This window comes from Brienomyrus brachyistius, unplaced genomic scaffold, assembly GCF_023856365.1.
Source record: "Brienomyrus brachyistius isolate T26 unplaced genomic scaffold, BBRACH_0.4 scaffold63, whole genome shotgun sequence".
Classification (NCBI taxonomy): Eukaryota; Metazoa; Chordata; class Actinopteri; order Osteoglossiformes; family Mormyridae; genus Brienomyrus; species Brienomyrus brachyistius.
Window position 1 is genome coordinate 208,367 of NW_026042338.1, and position 20,797 is coordinate 229,163.

The 20,797-nt window shown below is 40.9% G+C and overlaps 1 protein-coding gene across 1 annotated transcript in view; it reads left to right on the forward strand.

Moving 5' to 3' along the window:
- The first annotated feature begins 4,338 nt into the window (after positions 1 to 4,338).
- LOC125725242 (uncharacterized) overlaps positions 4,339 to 20,797 on the forward strand; it is an 89,011-nt gene continuing 72,552 nt past the window's right edge. The window contains exon 1 of the mRNA XM_049002017.1: positions 4,339 to 5,683. Coding sequence (XP_048857974.1) covers positions 4,429 to 5,100 — 672 coding nt within the window. The 5' untranslated portion in view covers positions 4,339 to 4,428 and the 3' untranslated portion in view covers positions 5,101 to 5,683. The remainder of the gene's footprint in view (positions 5,684 to 20,797) is intronic.

Consider the following 20,797-nt stretch of genomic DNA (forward strand, 5'->3'; position numbering starts at 1 on the left):
ACTTGGGATAGAAGAACAAATCAAATTATTTTCCTCATTTAATATTCAGATTTTAATTGGGCTTAAATTTTAGAACACAGTGTGTTCTAGGATGGTACGTTATGGATATTAGTTTCTACCACATTCTAACGCTATAAATCCGGACCTTTTCCTATGTTTGATTTGGTGGCTGCCAGGCGTTCTGAGTAGTATAGTGACTATGGTAGGCGAGTGATTCCCTAAGGAATTTTTTGTTCTGTTCTGTGTGGCAAATACATATAATGCTGACATTTTTCCTGGAAGATTTGGGATTTTTCATCCCGTGCCTTAAGGTATTTCTCTCCAGCTCTAGGGAGTCTCCCCCGAAAACACCAGTCACTCACTAGCCTTACACTTATGCTTGCTGACTTATTCAACACCATGAATGGATTAACAGAAAAACAGAAACCTATTAAAAGGCTGCACCATATCATGATATGCAAATAAACATACAGCATCATTGTTTCACAGGGAAGTACATTATTTATTGATAATTATAACCCTAACCCTTACTTCTCAGCTTGACAAACATAAGGTGCGGCGCGTGAGCATGTGAACTGGTTGAAATGCAAGTGTCTCACAGTCAATGCATAAGACTTGAGAGCCCTGACTTTACTTATATAGCCCACAACATGTTTATGATTCATAAATAAATCTGGCCAGCAAATCAGTCTTTCATTTTCCACAGAATAAAAAGAACGATAATGTTATCCCGCTGATAATTGCAGGTGCGTTTCACCCCCGGCACTGGCTGGAGACACAGGCAAAAGGCATACAATCTTATTGAGGTACAAAAATTATTCCATCTACTCTGCACTTCTGCATAACTTCCATCATAGTGCCAGTTTTTGCGGTCAGCAAGTTTATTACTGTAAGCGCCTCCATAGTAGTGCCTCTGAGGAACTGAACCGGACTTCCGATGGTGTCTCTCACATGCACATCATACATATATATATACACTCACTCTCTCCGGGTCTTTCACATGATATGTGGTCAGCCACTATATGGGAGGGATATTCAGGCATAAATTAAGGGCATATTTACAAGCCGCACTAGTGTACCTATGTAACCGGTCATTCCCTGCCTATACTCTGCATTGTGTTTTGGGGTGTTATCAGGTGTGTGTGGGGTGCAGGAGGAAGGGATATTACAGATGTCGTTGTCGTTCCCGGATTTTATAGAACCTGTTGGGAACAATAAGGAAAGGGGTAAACTTCATATGCTCTGGCCCTCTTGCTCTCTCTGCTCAAAGTAAAACAATGTATATACTTATGTATAGATGTGTTTTCTATCCCTTGCTTATGATGAATAATAAATCAAATATAATATATAATGTATGTGTCATAATTATACAATTGATTTACTAACTCGGGGGATCCTCACCTCTTCCCGCGTGTGCAATACACCAAAGGGAAGAAGAAATGAGGTCGGGACCCTTATAAAGGGGAAAAGACAGAGGGAGGGGCGATGCAGGACAAAAGCATCATGGGAAAGTTTAAAGGATATTGTACCCATCAGGTTAGACAGAAGAAGGAAAACAGAATCTTGTATAATTATAAATTAAAAGTAAAATAACAACCTGTTACACGTCACCTACACTTCAGACTTCATCCTCAAAATCAAAGCAGTATTAACACAAGCAACATGTTCCATCTCTTAAATCCAATCTAACATTTAAAAATAAAGTCTGTTTCAACTGGACTTTTATCTAAGAAAAGCAAACATTTTATGTTCGAGTTGTTATAAAACTACTGAAACAAATAATTGGCTATACTGCAGTTCCGCTGTCTTGTTTGGCACCCTAAATTATGTCCTGCATTATGTGGAAACAAATGAAGGCTGAGGAATGTTACGTAACACAGCTAGAATGCAAAAACTCTACCTGGTGTAATTCAGTGCATAAAACCAATGGTCTTAAGTGTGGTGTCTTCTTCGTAACACTCCCTGACTTTTGTATCCATGACCATGAGATAGGGTGGGCTGCTTTTCTTCCTTCCTTTGACTAGTATTCCTCCCTTTCCTCCCAGCCTTGGTTGGTGGGTCAGGCAGCATCACCTTCTTTTAATAGACCCAGGTGTCATTTATCTTGAAATTAGGTTCAAGTGCAGAAAATGATCTAGCAGAAGTCTTAGACAATCTCTGAATTACAGAGAAATCTGATTTATTCTGAAACTGTGAGAAATTGTTCATCTGTATTTTGCTGCATTGCTAATTGTTGATGTGTGTGCCCTCCTTGTGCAGTAAAGGGGAGATCACATGCAAGCCTGAATTAAAATAAAATATTCTCTTCATATAGGAACCAAGTCTCTGGCTGGAAATTTCTACAAAAGGTCCATCTTCTTTTGCCGTATCAACACTTAAATGAGAAAAGCAGACAGGGACAGTATAGGTGACAGCAGTGACTGTCCTTCCATGCAATCCATATGTACAAGGGGTATGACCAGAGTACACATGTACAAAAAATTATATATCGAAAGCAAGTACCTTTGTTGAAACGTGAAGGTAATCGTTTACAGCATAACAATTCCATCCTAAAAAAAAGAATTTGTCTGTGTATTGCCTAGGAACTGCTACAATGTTAAAATGGTAAATCCCAACCAAACAGAGCAAAAACTGACACGTTATTTAAGAACTGAAAGAAGGAGAAAATTGAAAACTTTCTTCGAGGGATCAATAACATATATGTTTTGTTTCCCATGGTCCTGTTACTAATTCAAATCTTAAATCCTGTACTTTGATATTTTGGGCTGAATGTAATGACAGCAAACGTAACAGCTGCCTCAATGCAGGTGAAGGCAGCCCAGAGGGTCCAAGAGGTCAGTGGTCAATTACTGCATAGGGATCAAATCTGCAATCAGAAAATGACTGCATACATGCCTTTATATTACGGTCAAGCGGAGAGTCAGAGCAGTTTCCATAGAAACAACGTAAACAAACTTTACCGTTTGAAGCACAACAAACTCTGAGTGAAAATGGCGCAGAGGTGAGTAGCTTGTTAGCTCTCCAAAATGTCTTTGAATTCTTCAACTGATGTTGTGCTACTTTGATTATTTAGCCTTTTATACTATAATGACATAGTAAATGTCTATAATACAATAAAAAACATTACATTTTTTTTATATTACATATTTTTTAACGTCATTTAAAGTGCAGTGGTTTTTATTGCTACTGTGGTTGCTAATATTTAAATAATGACAGACTATTTGGTTAGTAAATTCATCTCAAACATGCTAGTTTAGTAGGGCTTCCCAACCTTTCGATGTCCGCGGATCGGTTTCCGTCGTAGAAAAGTGTCACGGATGGGTAAGACGGCGGTATAATTTGGGGGTTCCCACGCCGAGCGGCGGGAGATTGACGGTGTATACGGACATGCGGGGCTAATGGCGTATTTCCGTACATCAATACGGGCAGCTTTCTTTCCAAAACGGCGCGATCCCCTAATAAACGGGACGGCTGGCTCCTCTACCCCCGGTTGTCTGCCGCCCGGTGCAATACTCCGCGCGGACGGTACCGGAACACCGACCGGAAGTTGGGACCCCCTACTGTACAGGGTGGTAGGTAAATTGTAAAAAAAAATTTGGGGCATTACTTTCAGAGTAGGCTAGATGCTTCTAAGTTTATCATTACATCTATTTACATTGTTACACAGGATTAACACTTTCAAATATTCTTAGCTTGGTTAGTGTTAACTCAGTTCTTGGTAGTATTCATCTGGGTATTCATTTGATGTGGAGCACAGTTGTTTCGTATTTGATTCTAGTTATAATTTGGTGACATTACTGTTTAATATGCTATTGCACTTACAGTATCGTGCATTTTACAGTAGATTTTTTTTGCAATCTTGCTCGCTGTTTCTTTTATTCTTTCTTTTTTATATATGTGAACCCTGTAATTATTTATTATAATAATTATAACAATTGTATTTTCTGTATGGTTGAAGAATTTCCAGCTCTTTATTTTATTATCTCTCTTAAGTGCTGGTTAATCTCTCATTTATTCCCCAGAGAGCGAATTGAGAGAGCTGATCGATGGACCAACACCCAACACTGGGAAGCCTGGAACCTGTGGGATGAAGTGATCAACTGGGGAGAAGGTGTGGAGGAGTTCTCACCAGTGACACTCCCCACTGTCCAGGCTGGGGGGGTTAAGGGGGGATTGGGGGGGTCTACCGATTTGGGTAAGGGAGGGGAGAGTGTGGAAAACGATGGACTGCTTCAGAGTCTTCAGAGTAATTACGGCCTTTCATCTGAAGACTGGGAAATTTATAAAACTTGCTACCTTAACAAAAAAAAGAAAGTCAGGAAGGACCGGACAAGCCGGGGGGAGGGTGAGGTAAGGGGGCAGAGTAGTGAGGAATATGTGGAGGTACCAGAGTGGGGAACATTTGAGGGGAAGGCCTCCAGGGTTGTGATGGAGGGGACAGAGGCTGGTATTAGTATGATGGATATGCTAAATGGAGGTGAGGAGAATGTATGTGAGGTGGGAGTGAATGTGGAGGAGGTTAAGGGAGGAGGAGGGAAAAGTACAGGGAATGCTGTGGAATATGTGGTGTCACAAGTAGGCAGAACTTGGCTAGAACCCATCCAGGAGGAAGACCTTGAGGAAGATGAAGAAACAGATGAGGAGCTTCAGGAAGCAGAAGACACTGATGCTGCCACAGTGGACAGTTGGCAGTGCATGGCGGCATATGTAGCCAGAATATGGCTGCAGACTTTACAGGAAGATGGACCTGAGGAAAATGAAGAAGCTGATGTGGTATTCCAGCAGGCAGAAGATGCTGATGCTACCACACTGGTCAGGTTTCAGTGTATGGTGGCATCTGAAGACAGATCACAGCTACTGACTATACCAGAAGAAGGACCTGAGGAAGAGGACGAGACTGAAGTGATGAAGACAGATAAAACAAAAGAAGATGCTGATGCTGCCGAGAAGATCTACAGTGAAGAAGAAGTATCATTCCATGTGAATGCCGAAGATCTTTCTGAAGAAGATACTGAGAAGAGCCACAAGAAGAAGAAGAAGATGAAGTGGTGCTTCTTCTGCTGTCCCCTGCCTTTCAGAAGAAGTAGCAAGAGGCAGTAATTATAAGGTTGTGAATTCAGGTTTACAAATGACTTAAAGCAGTAATATAACTGCATTATTGACACCTTCACAATGCACTGTAATGCATCCATAAATATATTATAGACATGGGTATAAATATTGAAGAAAAAAAAGCATAACACATTATAGCCATGTTTATTATGGATTAATGGCCGATATAATGTATTATGAAGATATTTATTGTGTATATATAGATCAGAGCATTCATAATGCATTATCAAGATAGCTATAATGTGTTATGCCTTTGTATAAGTATTTACAGCCGTGTTTTTAATACTTTTATAAATGATTTATAAGGCATTAATTGGGTATGTATAATGCAGTTATATGACTGCTTTAAGTAAAGTTAAGTAAAGTGTTTATTTTCTTTTTCTTAGAATATCCGTGTTAGAGCCCTGCATTGGGACTGGGATCCCGCGGGACCCAACGGAAAGTGATACTGTTTAAGTGTTAATGTAGCTATAAGATACGATAGGATAAGATATGCTGAGTTAAAATATAAGATAGGCTAAGACGAAATATATTAATATAAGCTAAGTTGAAATATAATAAGATAAGATAGGTTAAGTTATATGATAAGATAGGCTAAGTTAAAATATAATAAGATAGGTTAAGTTAAGATATGACAAGATAGGCTAAGATAAAATATGATAGGCTAAGTTAACATATGATAAGATAGGCTAAGTTAAAATATGATGATAGGCTAAGTTAAAATATAAGATGGGTTAAGTTAACATATGATAAGGTAGGCTATGTTAAGATAAGAGATTTGCAATAAAACATATTTACTTTTCAAACTGTGTCTTTTTCATCTTTTCAGTGTTGTGTCTGTCTTTGTTTGATAATTTTGAATTGTTAATTTATATCTGACACTCTCCTAAATGTCAATAAGCAGAGACGGAGGAATGGGAGGAAGGTACAGTTAAGTATAAATGATAAAGTATCAAAATCACAGTGTTGCCTTATTTTGACGCAGAGAAAGTAATTTCAGTGTTACTACCACATATGAGTTAATGGCTGCAAATGTTGGTGTTAGAAGTGCCGGTAAATAACGCGGCGTAAGTTTAACTCCGGTGTGTTTCTGAAAAACGCGCCGCCTTCTGCCTGCTGTCATTCGTCGCACGTGTAGGAGGCTATTCTGGTAAGTAACAGGTAAAGTTGTCATTTAACGTAATGCTAACGTGCATTACCAGTTAGTAAGTGTTTTACTATATCACACACCTTACGTCCTTTATAGTTTTAGCCCGGTGCACTCTGTATCCATGCTAACTAGCTAGCTAATGTTAACATGACGCAGTACAGTCTTCCAGCTTGGGGATTCCCACCCCTGTCCGCGGCCAGTATTCCGCAGGGGGGTTTGCGGAGGTGTTGGTTGCAAATGCAAACGATCCCTTCATGTTCATGCGTTGTGTTCTAATGTGTAAATAAAAGATAACTATCAAATTCAATGTTTATGTCCTATTATACTAGATAAGACTGTAAAATAGTTTGCCCTGCATATGGATGCCATGTAGTCAGAGTATGATCAAGATAGGGTGTGAGTGTGGAAAAAAGACAAATGTAACAGTATTTGAGGGAAGAGTGTGAAGGAGGGAAATGTAGGGAGAAGGAGGTTCCTCGGAGCTCCGAGATGTGTTTGGCTGTAATAAATCTGGAATATAGCTATATGACATAGTTTTTAATAAAACCAGCATTTATTTTTTAAGTTTGTCGAGCTCCGTCAAAACAATTAGAACGAGTTCATTATGTAACTGGAACCCCTCTCACATGTAAACACAGTGACACACTACAGCATTGGTTTGTTGTCTGAGGCTATGATACTGACCACAAACACATTCTCAAATTTCACTGCACCAATCACAGCATATGCAGGCAGAAAAATGATCGCAAAAAACATTCAGCATTAGACTCTAAAACCGTCTGTAATGTCTGTGTTTATCCAGTGGACCATAAATTAAAATAAGCTTTCCTATTTCAGTTTCTTTTAGATGTTATAAAGTAATAAATAAACAATCATATTAATTAAACCATGTATTACTGACTATCAGACAACTTCAACAAGTTACCACATGGATGCAAAATCAAAGATATTCATTTGCGCCTGGCACTAACCATGTACTCCTTCACAGTACTAAGCCATAGAAAGGGCCCCAATGAAACCCCTGCATTCCTGCATCGCAGATACTCTAATCTCAGCATTTATAAGATTATATTTGTACTACCTGCCAATTTTTATATTAGATGAGACTAAAAATTGAGAAATATCTATATGCAGAAGTAGTTTTTCCTGATAAGAAGGATAAAATCAAGACTGTCAGCATTTACAAATCGAATTATGACACATCTGAGTAGCCCAGACTGTCCGGAAAACAAAGCCGTACAGCATATGTGGCTGACTAATGTACATACAGTGTAATAAGCTGATAATCAAATGGATAGAAAAACGCTCAATAATAGACAGGATTCAGAGGGTAAATAAGGTGCATCATGTGGAAGAGAAGTTAGGTGGCGTTGGGGTGCATTGTGAGTTTCATCTGGTAGCTAGAAAGGAACAAACAGGGCTTTGGGGGGGGGGGGGACTTCTCCGGGGGCTACATCGCTCTACTTTTTTTAAAATGATTTATTTAAAAAAAAATCTTTTCTCCTTACTCTATAATGGCAGGTTTAGGACTAATACAGTACAGTCATAACCAGTGTCAAGGATTCTATGCATCGCTACACAGAGACAAGTCCAGATATTGAGCCCAAGGCTAAAATTGTGGTTTACTTACAAGTGCACTTTGCTGGGCAGTGGGGGTGTTTGTCCTTCTCTGCTCACATTTTCCCCTCTTATCCTGTCTTCTCCTCTGCAGCCCTTCCTCCTTCTCTCTGTTGCTCCTATATTCCCTCCCCTCCAGTCATCTATGTTCTCCTTCCTCTGCAGTCTCTCCTCTTCTCCCATTATTCAGTTATACTGCCTTCTCCGCTCTCCCTGTATCCCTCCTGTCTTCTGGTCCTGTCGTCTCTTCTCCAGTCATCCCCTGCTTCTCAGTCATCTCTGCATCTTTTCTCTCATTTGTTTGCTTATTCTTTGATTGTTTGTGTTATTCGTTAACCCACCACCCCATGCTGGATGAGTCTTGATGTTTTTTGTTCTTTTTAAAGTTAGGCTTCTTCCTGTGTTTTTGTGCCATATCTTCTGCCCTCTTCTGGTTGCGGCAGTGCATGACACGGGTGGAAAATAGGGTTTTTTACAACACACACATCAAAACCAAAAGGATCAGGATGGATCCAAAATAAACAGCAAATGACCAGGAATGAACTAAATGATGGAATAAACACAACTAGAGAACTATATACATACATACAACATACAGCTATAATGAACCATCAAAGAACAGAAGCAGAACAGGCACTTAAATACACAGCTAACAAGACACAATGCAGGACAGTGAGAATCATAACCAATAACAAGGACTGAGGGCAACCCAGGAACAGGCGTTACAGTTAAACAGCACTGGTGAAATCAAAGTGACCTTTCAGCCACATGGTCAGCTCTGCATCGCCCTCTGCTGTTTGCATTAGAAGCTGCTTGAAATTCCCACTCTCCTTACCAACACCTCGAAAAGCCAGGCCTTGCCGTGCCAAGTACTTAACTTCAGAAGATTTTTCCTCACTTGCTGCTGCTCTTTCCAGCTCATCTGAAGGTTGAATATTAACAGGATTGATCTTCTGAATCCATGTCATCAGTGCTAATCTGTGGCACTGCCTGTCTTTATGTGCACTGAATTTCCCCAGTGCCTTTTCCAGTTTCACATGCCAGTCTTCACAAGAGCTGAATGTGTCTTTCATGCCAGTTTAGACATTTGTGTTACAAATTATTTTGCACAGTAGAAACAAAGAACCCCCCTTAAGACGAGGGGGGGCTGTAAGGGAGCCCAGTGTGATCTTTAAACCATTTCTCCTGAAAGCAGGGTCTCCTGTTTGATAGACGTGACATTTACATTTGGCTGATTTGGTGAAAGTCCAAGCTCCTCCCCCCTCCTCCCTAATACACCTTCATCTTCACCTGCCTGTCTGCTCTCTCTCTCTCTCTCTCTCTCTCTCTCTGTCATTGACTCACACTCAGTCTCCCTGATTAAATGCTGTATCTGAAATACACACCACAGGCCAAACTAAGAAGCATATTAAACTAACATCAGGATCAGGCTGCTGTGACGTCATTATTCACTCTTAACCATCAATATTTGCTCCTTTTCTCACTCCCCTCCATGTCGCCTGCATTCTCTGCCGTCAGCAGCCTCTTGCTGTCTCTCCCTCTTCATCTTTACTCTCAGCACAGCAGAGTTTACATGAAAGCAGTTATCAGTAAACAAGTGGTGCTTCTTGGCATGATGCTCAGGAATGGATTTCTAAGGATTTGTTACCTGAATGGGAATGATTAATATATGAAGAACCTTTGACTCACATACTGTATACGTCTATCATCTGACTGGCACTAATTATCTCACTGTCTGTACTTACTTTCCTGCTTTTCTGTGGTTGCCCAAAAACTCACGATTGTCACACTTCCTCTTCATGATGACAAGCTACTCACTGTGAATAAATGCTGACTGTAATAAAACTATTTGCATTTAAATCACACATTAATAACGCAAAATACCTTAAGTAAGCAAGTATAGCTTTCTACAGTAATGGAATATAAAATTAATTAAACCTATTACTGTCTACAAAATAACACATTCAGCACTATATCAGACTTTACATCAGCTTTCTGACCATTATAAATATACCTGAGTGAGCACTGTTGTTAGTTTCTAGGAGAATGTGCAGTTAATAACATTTCCAGGTAATTTAACCAGCGTAACTGCACATGAGGCAATTATTATAATTATAATCGTAGTAGGGGTAGGGGGCGCTATAGAGCGAAAGGGTGACTACGCCACTCTGTAACTGTCGCTAAGACGGTTATTTTATAATCACCTTTTGCTGGTTTGATTTAATATAGAATGGATACTGTGAGGGCGGCATGGTGGTGCAGTGGTTAGCACTGTTGCCTCACACCTCTGGGACCCGGGTTTGAGTCTCCGCCTGGGTCACATGTGTGTGGAGTTTGCATGTTCTCCCCATGTCGTCGTGGGGTTTCCTCCGGGTACTCCGGTTTCCCCCCACAGTCCAAAAACATGCTGAGGCTAATTGGAGTTGCTAAATTGCCCGTAGGTGTGCCTGTGTGAGTGCATGGTGTGTGAGTGTGCCCTGCGATGGGCTGGCCCCCCATCCTGGGTTGTTCCCTGCCTCGTGCCCGTTGTTTCCGGGATAGGCTCCGGACCCCCCGCGACCCAATAGGATAAGCGGTTTGGAAAATGGATGGATGGATGTATACTGTGAAATGTATGCCAGTGCCCTCTGCTGACTATTTAATTGATCCGTGTTAACCCTTGAATACATGGTCATGTGACGGAATAGGGTAGGAGTAAATGCATGCTGGGAGATTCATGGAGTCAACTTGTGGTTTGTCGGCTTGTCACGGCAGGATCTGTAATAACTCCTAAGCATTTGGTCAGAAGGCGCACACGGTAATTTATATTTATTGTATTTACTTGTTGTCTTGTATTGAAAAGTGGAATTGCGGTGATGTATGAGCCGCTGTTTAGCGGTAAAATCATGGATCTTTTAGAATGTCTTGTAAGATTAAATGTAATGCAGGAATTTAATAATATGTTTATTTTATAGTTTTTCACGGTGTCTAGAAGAATAAAGACGGAATAAATTTCAACATCTGTCAGGCGTATGTTTTCTGTACCAGATGAAGAACTTTGGGAGCTGTTATATCTTCTATAGTAAAGGTAACCTTACAGTAAATGACGTCTGCTGTCATCTGACGCTATATAGAAAATGTAATTAAATAAGATTAAATTTACCTTCTGCGAGGGGCACCCTAATATAATGATATATATAATAATTATAATATAATATAATTATATAATTATAATAAATATAATATAATTATAATATAATAATACACTGCTGTCTGCCATAAAATAAATAAAAGGGGGAATTGGAATTGCATATGACTATGGAGAGAATGGTTGTCTATGGTGAAAGAGGTGTGGAAATGTTTACTAATTCACATAAGGGACAGCATAAAGGGTTGTTTAATTCAGTATCAGAGGAATTCATATATTTGTGTGATTATGATAATCACACTATTATAACTTGATAGTACATCTCTTGAATTGAACTAATTACAGTGTCATGTATAACACTGCACTTTTTAATACATTGTTTGGCAGAACAGACTGCAAAACTGTAGTCTCAATGGAAAGCTGGATGAAATTCCTAGGGTGGCGTAGTCAGCTGTCCACTGAGTCTACAGTTTTGTAGTTCGGTCTGTCGCAGTCTGGCGCAGTTGGCAGGATCATCGTCCTGAGAGCAGAGACGCGTGTTCAGTGTGAATGACTCTTCAGTTGTTTTTCTATTTTTAATTACCTTTTTATTCCTATCCATGTCTTTTTTTCCTTTTGTATGCTCATTATTTAGCCAGTACAACTGTTTTTATTGTAGTCGAAAACAACAGTGAGTGCCAGTCACTGGCAAATCCCTTGGTTCCCGGTTCCACTCCATCTGTCCTCTGGTGGTCCCCTTGAGCTGTGGACCCCTTTCCAGTGTTCTGCAGCCTGATCCTCCAGATGCACACGGAAAGCAGGGCTGCCGACTACCATGCATCTGGCATGACTTTCACGCTCTCAGACACTCACGCAAGGAATCTTCCACTATATTATTCCACTATAAGCCTAAATGTAGCTACATCAGAAGCGTTGGTGTAGTTTGCATACCCTACATACCATTTAGAACAGGGGTCACCAACATGGTGCCCACTGGCACCAGGATGCCCCCAAGGACCACCTGAGTCACCCACGGACCTGTTCTAAAAATACCACAACTCACCAGTGGGCAGCGACTAAAATTTAATTTAATCTTGTTGCTATTCTTCTTTAATCACATTTGTATTTATATAGATTTGAAAATGACAATATCCAAAAAAGCATTTAAAACGTGTTTATTCTACATGAAGTTTAGATAAGTTTAGGTAAAGTCTGTTCTGGTAGCCTTTGTATGGCTCAGTACCCGTGAAGTAGCTCTCAGTTTCAAAAAGGTTGCTGACCCTTGATATATAGTATACCCCAATCTTGGGTGATATATCCTAATCAGTAAAATAACAGTCGGCTAAATTCCGCATAGTGATCTCATTAACTGCGTGTTGTTGCTGAAATACATCACACAGACATCGGGGGAATGTCAAATCATCAGAATATGTAAGATTTATACATTTGGTTAAGTTGAACGCATTTGCTGTTGAATGCAATTCCTATCACATTAACAATTACTGGTTGAAAAATTGCTGTTAGTGTCTTAAATCATACTGCTGTAAAAGTAAAATTTACAACAGAAATCAATATGCTTAGAATATGGGTTAAGATGGAAAATAATTTTTCCATCCCAATCCTAATCATGTTAATGCTAATTTACAGCAGTGTGGATTCTCAGAAAAAAAGGTACTCTGACATAAAGATCAGCAATACAGTGCAAATAACATTTAATTTCACATTTATACAAAAAAAGGACAGGGCATTTCGATGATAAAATCTGTAGTGAACAATAAGTCGCATCAAAACAAAACCTGGAATTCGGTCATGCTACCTTAAGGTTAAACATTACTTTGTGCAAAGTTCCTTGTTCTGAAATAAATACTTTCTGCAATAGCACATCCAACCATATTCACACAGTCTTTATCGTTATTTATTTATTCAGCCGTTTTTTTCTTACTGCCAGCATCTCATAAAAAGAGTCAGTGCTCACAGCAGCAGTGATGCTCTGTATCCACTTGTCCTTCTCCTCAGGGGTTGGCGCCGAGATGCGGTACACCACATGATTGCCCTCTACCAGGCGGCCGTCCGCCTCCGTTTTGCAGGCTTTCATCAGCTGTCTGCTGTTGTTAGGGATGTACAGTTCAAAGCAGTTAGGCTTCCTGAGATCCTTCACCTCACGGATGCTCAGATTCTCCAGCGGAATGATCACCCTGGGTTTCTTATCCGTAGTATGTTTAAAGTAGTAAAGGCAGTTGTCCATCAGGATGAACCACCGCCTTTTCCATGTTTTCACCCGACCTCCTCCCAGTTTGAAGAGCCAACCCTCTCTGTCAGGGTTGAAGAAGGCATTGTTCCCATTGTCTTCAGGAATCTTGAATGGCTCATTCTTTATGCTCTTATAAAGATTTCGGAGGAGATCATCTGGCAGGTTGCCTCCATCATTGATTCCTCGATTCATGGAGATGAACCTGTCCACACTGGGCTTGTCTCACACATTTGGATTATGAAGGCTAGTCTTTAGCATGATTATGGAAAATGAAAGTACATAGCAGGTGTCAATGTTTTGAAAGACTCCAGGATTACGTTGACAGTACCTCTGCGCAAAGGCCTCCATCATCCTGTCAATCTTTTGTGCTTCTCCTGGCAGACGGAAACTCCAGAGGAACTGCCTGAGAGCCTGCACCAGGTTGAACCCTGCGAATTCATGAAGCCCAAGAAATGTTTGGAGGACTTGGATATTGAAGTCGTCTCTCTCACCCAGGTAATCCCCAATGGCTGTTTTGTTCAGCCCCTCTCCCTTGTATAGGAGCTGGGCGATGTCCTCAGACGTGTGCCGGAGAAGATTGTTTTGTACCATGAACAAGATACCCTTCTTAGGGTCCATGTTGAATTTCTTTCTTCCCATGGCGACATGCCTATTCTTTTCTAAGATTTGGCTGCGTTTGGTGCTGGATTCAAGGCCCTCCACTTCCATGAGGGCCTCTCTCAGCGCATCCCGCAGCCTCTGGATCTCCAGCAGAAGGGCTCCTTTCCTCAGCCGGATGTCCTCAAGTTCAGAGTGCTTCTCTGGACTCAGGTCCATGGAGACTGCAGCAGACAGGAAAAGGAGATCGTCAGCGGGTGTGGAGCTCAGCAGGTTGGCCATCTCTGCCAGTTTGGTTGTTGGTTCAACTCCCATGGCAGAGTAATCGTAACATTGTTAAGCCCTTGAGCAAGTCCCTTAGACCCAAGTGCTCTGACCCCAAACTCTCATCACTTCGGACAAAAGCATATGCTGAATATATGTAATCCCAAAGGGCAGTTACAGAAGACCCCAGGACCGGAGTAACGTGGGAAGCAATTACTGATGCCTGGAAGCTTTGGGGCATGCAAATAAACTGCATCCAAAGGCAAATGGCTAATAAAAGAATGCTCTGAATGCCAGGCATTCGTCCAGCAGTGAGATCGTAGAGATAATGAATAAAGATAGAAAGTGTGAATAAAGATAAAACATTTTGATTGTATTTGCGAAGCGATGCTGGATGTGCTGAGCTCACCGGGAAGGTCATGTGGTCCGCATTCCCTCCCCATGCACACGTGATCAGCTCAATCACACCGAAATTGTCGGTTTGCTGCCCTTCAGGGAAACAATCTAAAGGGTGTTACGGGAAAAGTAATCGATGCAAGAGCCAATGATGTTCTCCTGGTGCCTACCCTTGTTTATGTTATCGTTACTGACACAAACAATGATGAACGATAATAAGCATTTATAAGCCATGATGACCGCACCATTAACGTGGAGTTGCACTAACATCTGTTTTTATAGCTAACCAGCAAGTCAACCTCTCACCCTGGTAATGCAACAGCGCCGGTTAAACAATACGTTTACACAGAGTGCTTGTGATCAGTGGCCTATACTACGAATCAGGGTTACTGGCTTATCGAGGTAACTTGACGGATTTAAGGTACCACAGTTTAAATGAACTTCATATTTGTTCATCGGGATGTCTGAATCGGTGCTGATCAGTACTACGATGCCAGTTATGCAATGTAGTTTTGATAAAACTTTTCTGTCATTTAACATAAGAGGAAAAAAATAATTATACTGTAGTCAAATTGGCTGATATAAAATCGTTTAAAACTGTGACAAATTTTGCCTTTTTTTACAGTGTATACTTCCAGTCACAAGGTAGCAGATACGGATTTCTGAAATAGCAAAGGTAAAGGTCAATGATTAATATCCCTCATCTCTTTTAAAACTATAGGTAAGATGCTGTTTTGATATCCTGTCTAGGGTTGGAGTGTAACAGTATTCACGGGAAAGGGGAATGGGATAAAGGGACAAACGGGGTTGAGGGCAAGAAGGGAACACCAGTGGACAAAGGGATATTTTTTGTATTTTCATTTTTTTTCATGTATAATACTGACACTGAACAAATAACCCGGTGCAAAAGACTTTGGGAGTGACCACAGCCAAAATAAAAAAAATCCCCAACTATCAAGTGCGACCCACAGCTAATCTCACCTAAGTGCAAAAGAAAAGGAAACCAAAAGACAAACACTCCACCTCACTCCCTGACCAAATAAACAGAGTCCAACACACACTTGCAAAACAAAATAGCTAGGGGTGCAACGGATCGCGGTTGATCCGTGATCCGTACGGATTACAACCCACGGTTCGGAACGCACGTGATCCGCGGATTAACTCGTTTTTTAAACTTTTAGATAAATAAAAAAAAAATAACCGCAGATAAAACAGTGTTTTCTGCTGATATTGCTTAAATAATAAATAATTAATTACACAGAAGTCGTGTTTACGTCAGCGGAACATGTGACTCAGTCAACAACGATGGCTAGCGGCGGAACAGAGGAACTCGAAAAGCCTCCCGCGTCATTCAAATCTTTTGTATGGGAGCATTTTGGCTTTCCTGTAAAATATAATGATGACGGAAGAAGGGTGGTGGACAAAACAGTTACATTGTGTAGACACTGTGGCACGAGAAAGCCGTATGAAAGTGGCAATACATCGAGTATGGCCACGCATCTGAAGCGACATCACCCCGGTGTGCAGACAGGATGCAAACCGAAGCAACCACAGCAACAGCTGCTCACCGCTGCATTTAAGCAGCACTTTGCACCAGAATCAGAGCGGGCTAAAGCTATTACCAAATCTATCGGGATGTTTATCGCGGCAGACATGAGGCCATACTCTGTTGTTGAAAACAAGGGTTTTAAAAACCTCCTAAAAGTGCTTGAGCCACAGTACGAAATACCCTCGCGCACACATTTCAGCATGAAGGTCATGCCTGAACTTTACGAACAGGAAAAAAGCAAAATCGTCGCAGACTTATCAGATGCATCCTCTATTTCGTTCACCACAGACGGGTGGACATCAAGGGCTACCGAAAGCTACGTGACTGTGACTGCCCATTATATAACAGCGGGATGGGAGATGCAAAGTCCGGTGCTACAGACACGCCCCCTCTATGAGACTCACACAAGCACAAATCTAGCGCAAATCCTGATAGAAGCAGTAGCTGAGTGGAAGTTAAAGAGACACAATGCATGTAGCAATATCCCAGTCACCACAGATAATGCCAGAAACCAAGTAAATGCAGTGACAGAAGCTGGACTAGGGCCACAGATATCTTGCTTTGCACATGTGATAAATTTAGCATGCCAAAGAGGAATCTCAGTTAACCAGATGGATCGCCTTCTTGGGAGGATTAGGAAGGTGGTTTCTTTTTTCCACAGAAGTACAACAGCAGCTCATGTCCTTAAAACAAAGCAAGAAATGCTACAGCTACCAGCCCACAAGCTCATACACGACGTCACTACAAGATGGAATTCCACATATGACATGTTGGAGCGCTATCTTGAGCAGCAGGCAGCAGTATACTCTGCACTGACAGAAAAGACACTGAAAAAAAATATCAGAGACATTGTCACCTTGTCTGATGATGATGTGAAAGTAGCAGAGGAGGTCCTTCAGCTCCTCAAACCTCTCAAAACAGTCACAACCCTATTGAGTACTGAAAATGCACCATCTGTGTCCATGATCCTACCTCTGAAAACCAGAATTATACAATCCATGTGTGCAAATGAGGAAGACACCAGCATTACCAGAGATGTTAAGGCTGCCATAAGAGGGGACCTGATTTCCAGATACACCAACCCCCCTGAAATACAAGATTATCTTCACAGATCTACTGCACTTGATCCAAGGTTCAAGTCCTTGACTCACATAGAACCAGCCCTACGCGAGAAGACATACACTGATCTCACAACTGAGATTGTGGCTACTGAAGAGGTAAAAAATAATACAGTTATTCATATTATTTAATATTAATATAATTAAGTTATAAAATATTTTAACTATTATTTATGTGAATATTTGATCTTAATTTTGAAAATTACCAGCATATGTTATTGATTGCCTATGAAATATATAACAAGAAATATAGTTAAATAACTCAGTAATTTTTTCTGCAGGGTCAAGCCACAGAGCCAACACCCTCTGAAGAAGACACAGGGCCAAATGCATCTCCTCCACAAAAGAAGTCTGCCATAGAAGAGCTTTTTGGGGATACATTTGTGAAAGAGTCAGACACAGAGAAAACTTTTTACAACACAATCAAAGAGGAGGTAGCGTCATACAGGGCAGCAAGCAGTTTGCCAGTGGATGGTGGTAATCCGCTGGCGTGGTGGAAACACAATGAGTGTAAATACCCTCACATTGCAAAAATGGCAAGACACTACCTTGCTGTGCCTGGCACTTCAGTTCCTAGTGAGAGGGTATTCTCCACAGCAGGTGACATAGTGACAGCTAAGAGGTCTACTCTCTCCCCAGAGAATGTAGACATCCTCATCTTTTTGAAAAAAAATTTGTCATTATAAGGTTTGGCCTGTTTTCAGTTCTCAGGTTGTTTTTCAATTGTTGCATTGAAGTATTCAAGTATTGAGAATTTTATTTAAAAATTGTATTTATTCAGCTTTTTCAGTTATTTCTTGGTTTTATTTTTGTAATTTATTTTAGTTATTTTTGATAAAACCAAAAGTTCCTTGCCATACTGTTCTTGTAATAAATGAGAAGCAAATTACATTTGACTTCTCCCCTTTTTGCTGATCCGAAAATTGATCCGATCCGTGACTCAAAATCCGTGATATGATCCGAACCGTTAGTTTTGTGATCCGTTGCACCACTAAAAATAGCAGTCACTCCCTATGCAGCAATACAATCACACATACATAACATACACACAAGTCAAAGCAACAAGGGGGCTAGTGAAGACGTAAACCAAAGAAAACCAAGCGGGGAGACAGCAAGCCAAACTGAGGTCGCGGGGGGGACCGGAGCCTGTCCTTGGAACAACAGGCGTAGGCAGGAACCAACCCTGGGCAGGAGTCAACACTCTGCAGGGCGCAAACACTCACAACTCAGATTTGCCAATTAACCTACCCTGCGCACTTTTGGACTGTGGGAGGAAACCGGAGCCCCTGCTGGAAGTCTTTCCCCATTCACCAGATTATATTGCCAGAAGACTGAAAATTAGATATCAAATACTAGAGTGACATAAAAACAAAAAACAAGTTTGCTTGTAATGAGACGCAAAACAGAAGATTATCTCTTTTTATATTTTGAGAAAACATTTTAATATTTATCCAACCGGTCAAATGGTTTAATACTTCATACAGCAGCATTTCTAAACTCATTCCTCAGCCCACCAGACAGCTCCACGTTTTTGCTCTGTCCCAGATCCCTGCATGCATGAACCAAACAGTCACCTTTTACTGCTGTGCTGAGAGCTTGGACAGAGCAAAACTGTGGATCTTTGCAGTGGGGTCCAAGGACTGGGTTGAGAAACCCTGGCATAGAGGAGACTGCAGTGAGAGCCAAGAAAAAAAGAGATTAGAGAGGAAGGTAAAATGCTTCCATTAGCATGGCAAATAAGCTGCAAGTACAGACCCTGTGCTTCCATTACAAACAAAAAGCCTGTATGACCCTCCTAAACACACAAGTCAGATTAACTTAACCAGGGGAAATAAGCATTAAACTTGGCAAAGACTAGACTATGAAAAGGGAAGGTGAACATCATACTTACACGAACTTCTGCTAAAGCAAATGGAAAAACCCCTTTTAACTGAATCAAGTTACTTTAAAAAATTAATAATTCAAAAATAAATCAATAAAAATTAAGAAAAACACAATCATGCTTTGAACTAATACTGCAGTCAGTCCTAAATGTTCCCATGACATTCTTTTCGTCACGACGCACACTCGGTACATACTGGTTAAAAACCATTTATAATCCTTCATGTATCAGTCTATGATGGAGCACCCCAACCTGGGCCGCCCATCCAACATGGCAGATTTCTGCCCCCTGGCCCCGGAGACTAGCAGACTAACCTCAGGAAACAGGGAACCAGGGGGACATGGGCCGCTGACTGTATGGGCGACCAGAATGAGGTGAAGCAGAAGGTAGACTCCACAGCAGAGGACCGAGGAATGTAGAGCAAAACCAGGGAACCTGAAGTGGCAAGAACACAAACCAGGACAGACATATAAAACCCAAGCAAACGCATCAGTGGCACAGCCCACCAGCTTGTGAAAGATGGCTACCTGGCATCATGAATCCCTTAATCAAAAACCTTTGTGATGGCAACTTTGCCACCCAGGACTGATCCCTTCTAAAGACCTCAAGTTTCAATGCAAGGTTTCCGAAATGTTTTGAAACATTAGTCCATGTGACTGCTGTGGTATTGTTCCAGGCAGGGAAAACAACTTAGGAGAAAATTTCCGTGCATGTTGGGTGTTTGTGGTACTGTTGGGCTGAGGGGGTAATTGAGTGACTATTAACCTTTGAAATCCAATTATATTATTTAAACAGGTTAGTAGTTAGACAGTGTGATTTAGATGAGGATAAGGATGTTTTATTGTCATTACAAAACGTGTTCTACATGAAGGGAACAAAATGAGGCACTCAGATCCGGTGTATTAGCAATAATAAAATAGAAATAAAATCGAAAGAACAATACAATGAATAATATGGTAACAATTAAAATAAAATATAATAAAGACATTAAGATAGATTCCATTAGGAGAATTTAACCATGGATGTAAAGTGAGCAGGTGTGAGTGTAGCAGAGATTACTGAGGTCTGTGTGTAATAAAGTATATGTGACACTGGCTGAGGAAGCAGCAACGTGTGTGTGTGCAAAGTCACAGTAATAACCTGCAGCACTGAAGGATCTATTGCAGCGAAGCCCTGACATGTAACACTGGTGATGAATAGCAGTGTTAGATATAGGTATAGTGAGGTACTTATAATTATAGTAGGTGTAGGATCAAGGCCTGGATTAGATTTAGTTAGAAACATACAGGGCAAATCTAGATAACACATACACACACAGATTACATATAATTATAAATTTAGGGGCAGTGTGTAGCTCAGTGTGCTAAGCCTGTGATCAGAAAATAGCCCACTTTAGCCCAGCCTGGGCACATCTGTGGGTCCTTCAGCAAGGCCTGCTGATTCTCCACAGCTATATATATTCAGCACTGACCTTTTTCCATTCAGTGGTTGTTAAAATAACTTTGTGTAGCCTAGTAATGGTGTAGTGTAATATTCTTTGGTTTGTAATATAAGGGATTAAATAATATCTTCTAAGTGAGATACAGGCCCTCCACATTTTCAGTGAAAGGAGGCCAGACAGCATGAAAGCTCTTCCTACATTTGCCTCTGCTGTATCTCAGATTTTCAAAAGGTAACATAGAAAACACATCCTTAACCTATTGTCTGAAGGCAGGGGGTCTGGAGGACTTCCACTGTGTGAGAGGAGAAGGCTGT